The 9,818-nt window shown below is 38.5% G+C and overlaps 1 protein-coding gene across 1 annotated transcript in view; it reads left to right on the forward strand.

Annotated features, from left to right (window-relative positions):
* The window catches only part of POLR3A (RNA polymerase III subunit A), a 51,687-nt gene extending 42,504 nt beyond the window's left edge, over positions 1–9,183 (forward strand). Inside the window, exons 27-31 of the mRNA XM_039480910.1 lie at positions 332–496; positions 1,224–1,388; positions 1,774–1,905; positions 3,313–3,445; positions 5,946–9,183. Coding sequence (XP_039336844.1) covers positions 332–496; positions 1,224–1,388; positions 1,774–1,905; positions 3,313–3,445; positions 5,946–6,091 — 741 coding nt within the window. The 3' untranslated portion in view covers positions 6,092–9,183. The remainder of the gene's footprint in view (positions 1–331; positions 497–1,223; positions 1,389–1,773; positions 1,906–3,312; positions 3,446–5,945) is intronic.
* Positions 9,184–9,818: the final 635 nt, after the last annotated feature.

Consider the following 9,818-nt stretch of genomic DNA (forward strand, 5'->3'; position numbering starts at 1 on the left):
GTTCACTGGCATCACAGGAATATCTCTTTATTATTCACCCACCTTGTGTGTCTAATATCCTGGGACTGACACAACTGCAATAACACGGCAAACAGTTTAGTTCTGTGTCATATTCAATAAAAGTTCACCCTTAAACAACACTATAGTGAGACTGAAGTGGCATCTGGGCCTGTGTGGACCATCTGCAGAGGAGCACACTTCACTCTCAGCTATCCCAGCTGCGATAGTATTCTGGTTGATTAGTGGAGCAGAAATCTGATTTCTGCATGGCTGAAAGATTTAAAATGGTTAAAGAACACATTTTAATGTTCAAGGATTCATTTTGCCACAGGTGAATGCAGAGACTGTGCGATATTCTATCTGCACATCTAAGCTAAGAGTGAAGCCTGGGGATGTTGCCGTTCATGGAGAGGCAGTTGTCTGCGTGACCCCTCGTGAGAATAGTAAGAGTTCAATGTATTATGTCTTGCAATCCCTGAAAGAAGAGCTACCAAAGGTAAGCAGAATCTCTTCCTTTTGCAATTGGTAACTGCTTCAATTTGCATGTGGGATACGCTTGTGTTTCTAGATTGTATTGAGTGTCAATATGGTCTAGTTGTCTGAGTCCAGAACTCCTCAGTTCTAATGCCAGCAATGCTGCTGGCTCTCGTTTCAGCCTTAACGTTTCCTTTGTCTCTCCCGCTACATGAAATGGAGATTGTAAAAATGTTGTAAGAAAAATATTACAAAGTATGTTTGATCATAAGACGTTTTGAAGATGGAAAGTGCTATTTGAGTACCAAATTTTCTACCACTTAAAAATAGGGCAGGTTTTGAAAGGAGCCTATAATAGAATCTGTCAAATGCGTTGCTAAACTTGCGTGAGGATCATGTCTAGTTTAGGTCTAAACATAGTTGCAAACAAAACCTGTAACTCACAGGGTGCATGCTGAGTGCCATACAGAGGAAGAGGTACATCTGTGGTACATCTGATTTTTCTGAACCCCCTAGATGTAGGGGCAGAGAAGACTAGTTATAAAACAGTAATGTGGTGAATGCCCCTCTTACATGTCTCTCTGGAGCATTCAACACAATAGAAATTACACTAATATTTAATTTAATGTGGAGTTTTTAGATAGCTTTGAGGACTGATTTGAAGCCTTAGATGGTCAGTGTTCTCGCATTGACTATTTAAAGCTGCATGGACAGGACAAGTTGTTTCAAAAAGTTCTTATTTTGAAAAGATTGTAGTGCAAGGTATCCCAGAGGTGTCTCGAGCTGTCATTCACATTGATGAGCAGAGTGGCAAGGAGAAATACAAACTTCTGGTGGAAGGTGATAACCTACGAGCTGTCATGGCCACCCATGGAGTCAAAGGAACTAAGACTACTTCTAACAACACTTACGAGGTAGTGCTCAAGTGTCTCTTATCACTACTTCTGTCTGTATCTTGATTCCTATTTATGCTCATTTATAGACAGTTAATGCAATTTACAACTGATCACTTCTACTTTCACAAGTAACCTGTCAGTGTGTGTATGATCATAAAAGGCTAATTCAGATGCCAACTTCAATTACTTTTAATAAGCAAATGGTTTTTATTAATTAAGGTTGTGTTTTTAAAAAAAAAAAAAAAAGTGGTGGGGTTGGTAGAATGTGCATCCCAGGAAAATCACTTCAGATTTTTCTAGCTAGATCACTAAGAAAATCTTCAGTCCCATGTGCAAGCAAAGAAATGTTTCAGCTCTCCAAGTACTTCACGTCTTCATTTATTCAACATGATCTCTCTCCTAGGTAGAGAAAACACTAGGCATTGAAGCTGCTCGAACAACCATTATCAATGAGATTCAGTACACTATGGTAAACCATGGTATGAGCATTGACAGGAGGCATGTTATGCTGCTATCAGATCTGATGACATACAAGGTTTGTGCTGTTCTTTTTGGTCTCTTTATCCAAACTATCTTTAGAGAGTCAGTAGAAGAGCTTTCAGCTGAGGAGTATTAATAGGCTATATACTGAAGTAACTGCCAATCACACTAATTAATCCCTGTGACTGAGTTGATATCTCAAACTTAAATGGTGACTTAATCCATAATTTGAGAACAGCAGTCTGTTTGAAGAGCTTCATTTAGAGGTTGTGGGTGTCCTTATTTCACCCTGGAGGTCAACTCATTGGCACATTACAATAAAGAGCATAGGGTTGGTGTGGGCACTCAAGCATGTACAACAGTTGCGCTTCATAGCAGAGGGCAGGGTAGAGTCCTTGTAAATGGAAGCAGATTACATAATGGAGTATGGACTGGGGTTATAGCACTGGCCATTTTGATGCAATGTCAGTATTCCTCAGGAAAGGAAAATAGCTATTCACATCCATGATAATGTATGTTGACTATAACCGAGCTGTGTTTGTGGTAATGTACATAATGGAGCGAATCCTTTCCCATGTGTTCAGCTATAGTACAGGAGATTAACGTAGGGGAATTTTTCCCTCAGGGAAAGTGTCTAAGGAACTGTAGCTTTTCCTTGTTTCCCGAAGCTGCAGGGCAGTTACTGTTGCACCTTTTGGGACTGCAATAGCTTCTGTATTGGTTGTGGCGCCTTTCCAAAATTTTGTCTGCAGCAAGCCCCCAGCCCCACTTTCCATTTCATTGGAGAAGGGGCACAGAGCACAGTGTTGGTAAGCTTGTCGGGTTTCCAGAATCCACTTTTCCCTTACGCTTCTGTCCCATGTATCAGAACTGTACTAGCTCCATTATGATCAAGGTGCTCTGTAGCAACATAGTTAGAAACAGGATTAGATCTAATATGTTTAAATTCAAGTGGATTTTCTAAGGTGACTAAAATGAAGGATTTGCATTATCCAGTCATTTTACACTTGGAGTCAGATTTATTGGCCAACAATAATTGACAGTCTCCGCTAAGTTCTTTATAGCAGCCTTCTAGCAGCCTCCACAAAGATGGGGTTTGTTTTGTTTTGAAGTGGTTGATTAATAGTTTAACATTTTTCTGTCATCCATATGCCTTTTTTGATTCGAACCTTTTCCAATTTCCTTGACATCATAAAGTTGCAAGCAATTTATAGTTGATCCTACAGCCTATGAATAAATGTTTTGGTTTTATTTAAACTTGCTTTACTACCAAAGCCTTAGCCTTCAAAAGACTTAAGCATGAAGCAGCAGAACAGAGGCTACACTTCAGACTGCAGACTTTTGTTCAGTACTGTTAAAATAAACTATATATTTTGTCATATCCACTTACTTTGATTCTTCAATAACTTTAACCAAACCCTTGGAACCATGACTGTCTTTTTTTGTTTCTGCATTGGTCTAGGGTGAAGTCCTGGGCATTACTAGGTTTGGGCTGGCAAAAATGAAGGAAAGTGTGTTAATGCTGGCTTCTTTTGAAAAGACTGCAGACCATCTGTTTGATGCTGCCTACTTTGGGCAGAAGGATTGTGTTTGTGGTAGGTATTGTAGGTTGGACTGTAGCATGCAGTATTCACTCACCTGCAAAACACTCTTAAAGCGTGTGTGTGTGTGTGCTGCCCACCTGCCAAAGCTTTCTATGTGCCTCCCAAAACACTAAAATGAATCTAGATCACATTCTAGAAGCTTCAGAAATGGGGCTGGATAAAACATGTTGACCCCAGAAGTCTGACAGACACTACCCTAGGGCCACATCCTGTTCTCATCCAACGATGTTAAAGTCAGTTCGAGCCCTGCCTGTGCTGCTGGGGATTAAATTTATTGCTTGGGATTTTTTCCCCCTTAACTAAATAAAATAGCTGGAAATTAGTCCCTCTTCTTAATTACCTAGCAAGATCAGTGTTCTTGTGTTCACTCTACAAGTTTTGTTGACCATTACTAAGACCTAAAGTGAATTAAGGAAAATAGTTCTGTTTTGTTTTTAGGCTCCCTTTTTGTTTGTACTTTAAAGTGCTGTACATATCTGTGATACTTTGAATATTGAATATTTATGATGGGTTTCATCAACTGCAACAAGAAAACCCAGATGGCCAAGGGGCTTGAACTCTTAGGCACTCAGAGGCCATGGGGATAAACAAGGTATAAAATCCTAGCGAGAACTCTTGTTCAAACAGATAAAAGCTTTTTAGTTCACCTTCAAAATGTACATGCATATTTCTAGGCTTATAAATTAATGAACTAATGTCAGTTGCAGCTTTCTCTTATTCCACTGAACGGATGAAAGGCACAAACTGACTAAAATTTAAAATGTAAAAAAGCTGATGTAGTTTTCTAGATCAACTTTGATAGTTAAATATATGAGTTTTGTCATTTGATTGTATATCCTTTCAATCCCTTAATTTTAAGTTTTCACGCATACTCTGTACATGATTAGAAATCTGTTTCCCCATCCAATTTAAGTTCAGTTTAGACGGTTATCTACTCAATTAAGCTAAGGAGTTGGGGAGGCAAGCAGATTTCATTACAACTCTGTAATGACAACATGTTAGTTCAGAGTCTAGCATAGTGGTGCCGTTATCCCTCATTAGGGCTTCTGGGTGCTACTGAAATATAAAAATACTAATATAACAGAGGCTTCGTTTGGGACATGTTGAAAATATAGAGCTGAATCCACTGACTACTTTGTGGCTAGAAATGCTTGTGAAGAGATGGAGATAGTTTGGAAAGCTTGGCATGGCTAGTCCATATTTTAAGAGCTGTGTCTCCTAGCCATCTGTGCCTCCCTTGTGATTGACTTTTATTAATGTTTGTTTTCTTTGCTGTGATTGTGGTTAAAGTGAGGGTCCTGTGGTGAACTTGCTCCATCCTGAATGGTATGGAAAAGAAAATGTCTGCTTAAAGTCCCCTCTGACTGAGTTTCCCTCTTCCTCAATCAAGATTTTACTAAGGAGCTTTTCATGCTGCCCTCTTCCTGTAACAGTTTAGTTCAAATAAGGAAATGGGATGGACAAAACACAATTTTCTTATTTCCAAATGTAAAGAGGTAGTATTGGCAGTTTTTCTTACAGGCAAGCCGTGTACAATCACATGTTCATACGAGTAGCAAATATAGGTATATCATTTTGGTTTGAAGGGCACACGTTATTGCTGTTCATTATTACTTACTTGAATTATTGTAGTGTGTTGGGTCCCCAGTCATAAGCCAGGATCCCGTAGTGCTAGGCTGTAGAAACTCGGAACAAAAATACAGTCCCTGCTCCAAAGAGCCAACAATCCAAGTAGAGACAAAACACTGCTTTTTATTTTCATGTGTAAAAGTTGAAATCTTTGAATATATCGTAATTGAAGAGCAGTGTTCTAGGAGTACATATCTAAAACACAGTAATGCGGCACATTGCTGAAAAGTTAGGAAATAACCTTTTGCATGTACCCATGTATGGCATGCATTCATGACTTCACTTCCAAACCATATATTAACTGACACATCAAAGGCACTAGGGCTCACTTGAAGGCTAAATCCATGGCAAGATTGATAACTTTCAACACCTGCACTTCTAAGTCATCAAAATGCAAAAAAAATTAATCAGAACAGCTGAAGTGGTGAGAAACTCCAGACTTCATTTCACTTGAAAATGTCCGCCTAAGAGAACTTTACCAGACTGCACAAAAGCCTTGCCGCTGTGACAAACAGTAGACAGGTCAACATGCAGGATAAATTCCCAGCAGAGTTTGGTTCATACCTAACAATAGGCAGTGCCTTGTCCACTGTAAATTCCAGTGTCAAACAAAGCTATAAATCCATTGTAATAACTGAAGCTCCTTCACTGCTGATAGTTGGCAAATGAGAAAAAACGTTTATTGGTTGTGATGAGCATCTTGCTTAACCGTGTCTGGAGGAGAGAGCTTTTGACATGTTTGGCTTTATATGTAAGGTTCTAACAAAGTTTTGCCGTGAGGATATCTACAGAGGGGAATCAGCAAAGCAAGTAATTTTGGAAACTTTTAGTCACTTAACCCTGTGTTTTTTTTCTCTCCTAGGTGTTTCTGAGTGTATCATCATGGGAATTCCAATGAACATTGGAACAGGACTCTTCAAACTGCTGCACAAAGCAGACAAGGAGTCAACCCCTCCTAGGAGGCCCCTTATTTTTGATAACGAATTTCATATTCCACTTATCACATAGGAGCTACGTAACACCAGTTTGCAAGAACATGGTATAAAGGTTAAACTAAAGCAATTTTACTACACTCATCTCAAAATAAGTTTGAGCTGTGACTTGGTAAATGAAATATTGTCATAGGAGTTGGGCAGTTGTTCACTAGTTGCTGATACAGACATTTAAAGGAGATACTCATCTATACAGATAAGTAGACATTTGGTTTAAAATGAATGTCAGTTGACAATCGTTAGTTGCTAATATGAAAGAATTTTCCATGCTACAAATATTAAGATGCAACACACTGGCTGGAAGACAACTGGAGGAATTGTTACATTACTTAAAATAAATACTCCCAAAGCGTGGTGAATGCGGTGTAATAGGAATTGACTTTTTTCCCCTATGTCATCACAAATAAAAACATCCCTTTTCTTACAGATACACTCAACTTCTTGGTGTTGGGAGTTGAGGTGTTTCGAATACAAAGCACAGGTGCAATGACATCGGTGCCTTTAGAAGTGGAAATTTTTGGACTGCTATCGCTAGAGGATCACTAGTAGAACTGGTTAAATGACTACAAAAGGTGCATATAAGGCGGTTACAGCTAAGAATTATATGCTAAAGCATTAGGATACCAGAGGAAGGCAAGCTTTCAATCTAATTTCTTTACAGAAGAAATATAATTATTAGGTTTTACAAGATGTATTGGTCCATGCAACATGAAAAAGCAGTGTAAGCAATTTGTCTACAAGAAAAGAGCTTTTTGCTCAAGGAGACAATGTGTCCTTTGTGCTGAACCTACTAATTGAGATTGGCAAAATGCTGAAGTAAGATATTATTAAATAATGGCAGAAATATACTGCCTTTTTGCCTGAAAATCATCTCTGCAGTCTCTTTCCCTTATGGTTTGTTGCTGCATTACTGAGCTTGACAAGAGATGTAACATTGTTTTGGGTGTTCTCATGACAAGGCTAAAGAAAAGACAAGTAGCGTGATGGTTTGTCAGTACATGTTGATTGTAGTGCAGGATAGTAGAAGGTACTACTTTTATCGGGGTTTTTTTTCCCCCAAGAGCAGGTGATTATTGCTATATATCCATGATCTGCTGGTCTGTAGACATGAAGACTTCCTGTAAGCAAAATCCTGGTAGCAACACTGAGTAGTCAGGAAAATCTGTACTGAATAACTGTTCTCTGGGTTTACACTAACTAAACTTGGGAAAGTGGGGGCAGCTGAACATGAGGGAGGAGTATACGAGACACATGCATTGTGTGTGAGGTTGTAGTACAAGATTTAGATGAAGATAAGTTATACAGTGTACATCTGAGAAATCTGATGCTTTGTAGTATATGAATAGCCATTAGGATTCTTACAGTGTGGCGAGTTACTGTACCTTGTATGTTCTCGCAGTGCTGTCTAGGGTTTTAGTTTGCTTTTATCAGTACAACTGAGCTATTCGTTCAGCTTTGACAAAGATTTGTTCAACACGCTGATCTCTGAATATGGGCAGGGTGTATGTGGAAATGGCCTTTCAATGGGAGCTGCAGAAGTCACATCTGCAGTTCCTAAAGATGAGGAATGAACACTAGAAGGTTGCATTGAATGCCCAATTCACACCACCTTGTTCCTCACCCAAACGCAGAGGTATGTATTAGTAAAAGTATAAGAGAACCAGACTTTGGGGGGCATATACCAGAAGACCAACTCACTTCTCTTTTGTGTGTGTAATGTGAGTGACTGAATATTGCCATTGTTAATAGAAAACAATGCGGTCTGATTTCTGGGCAAAATTCTGCCTTTTGTATTATCATTTCCATAAATTCTCCTTTATACTAAATTATTATTTGGTGCTATATTTTTCCTCCCCAAAGATTCTGTTCCAGTGAGGATTTAATGGAGGTTACAAAATGTGAAGCGAAGCTGGCATTAAAGGTTAAGATAAGGCTTTTGTGTACAAGGATGATACACAGCTAACTTTTTTCATGGTATAGCATATGTTATATTGCTGAAACTGTAAGCATGTGGCAGCCTTATTGTTGTAAATGTCTCATAAGTCAGCCAAGCTTCTTTGAACTTTGTTTTTAAAATGAGTAAAGTAGAAGTAGAAAAGTCATCTTTCATGTTTGATAACGAAAGTACTGAAATATAATTGCTTAATTCTAGTTAGAATAATGTCTTTTCTTTCCCTTTAACCCACTGGAGTTAGAACAATGCCTTTACTTTCACTTTATCTCATTGGAGTAATCTTCAGACTGAAACCATTGAATATAAATACAGTATTCCTGAATGTACACTGATGATTTGGGGGGGGGGGGAGGGAATTAACTTTTAAGAACTGTTTTTTGTTTGTTTCTTTGGTAAGCAATATTGCCTGGAAGCAATATTGTACAGTCATGAACTGAAGCCAGCTCTGTGTCTAACCTGCTGCTTGCCTGGGTGTGTCCAGAGGTGACTTAGTATCTGGGACAGGGTGCATGTGCACTGTGATTTTTATTACATTCCATGGCCAATAGAAAGATACAATGCTGTGTTAAGAGAATATTAGCCCTTTTGTCTGTAGAGTCTGAGATGAAGCAGTGATTTCTGTACGTGGAGGTGGATGAATTAAAAAAAAGAAAAGACCTAGATGAAAAGTTATATATTGCTACCCTAAAATGTGAATCTGTGGCTTTTGGGTGAACTACTGAGGCATATTCAGTGTAGGTTCAGGCAGGGTAAAAAGAGGACCGATTTGGAGGCCTACAAATCACTAGTGTAGAAATTGGTACTAAACTCATTACAAGCCACTCTTAAATATTTTTGGAAAGCAGCAGCAAAATGCAACCTGCAGAGTAAACTTGCATACTTCAGTTGGATGGCCCTCTTGCAGACCAGTAGATCTGGTCTGTGGGGGGGAGGTATTATTTTAAGGATATGACTAAGACACAAATTGAGGGATAACAAACTCCTCCTTCCTGCAGATAAATACTTGAGTGTAGCATGGAAGATTCTTGTAGTACTGTACTGTGTTGCTGTGTATAAAGATTTTTCTAAAGATGTAATTGTGGTGAGCTTTGTATTGGAGCAAATGACTGCTTCAGTTTTTTGTAAATATGAATAATAAAACATTTAACAACTTACACTTTTTGGTGCTCTGTTCTAAGCATGCTTTAATGGTCTTCACTAAATTAAATATATTGCTTATCCTAATAATAAGAGGAAAAGAACAAAGGAGAAGTTGAAATTTTAGGTCTGCTTACTGATGCATTGATATGCTCAAATAATTTGGGAGCAAATTACTGATGGTGACCTGGCCTCTTTCTCCTTCATTTATTTAAAGTAATTCAGGCAGATTAGAATTATCAGATATTTTAAATCTGTTTCCAATAACTGGAAGCAGTTCATTTTGAAGACTTGACACAATGCTTCAATACTAGAAAAATACTTGCACTGACAAAAAATTAGTTAATATTGAATATGTAGTGCTCCATACATTGAAGCTATGAATGGACTCCTTGCAATTGATTCATGGCTGGAAAACGTGTTGGCTACAGGCCTTTAAATGCACCTGCTGCAGTGCATTTCCGCAGCTAATCTTTAATGTCAAATCACATCTTATTTTTGTAAGGCACCACTGAACAAAGCTCTCTGTGATACCTTACAAGTACAGTACGTGGGAATTCAGGTCTGCAATGCAAAACTTGTAAGTCAATTCATGAATACTAACGAGAAACTAGCCCTACCAGTGCCTTCTCAAGTAATCTGGTTTTAGACA

The sequence above is a fragment of the Mauremys reevesii genome, linkage group 7 (assembly GCF_016161935.1).
Source record: "Mauremys reevesii isolate NIE-2019 linkage group 7, ASM1616193v1, whole genome shotgun sequence".
Taxonomy (NCBI): domain Eukaryota; kingdom Metazoa; phylum Chordata; order Testudines; family Geoemydidae; genus Mauremys; species Mauremys reevesii.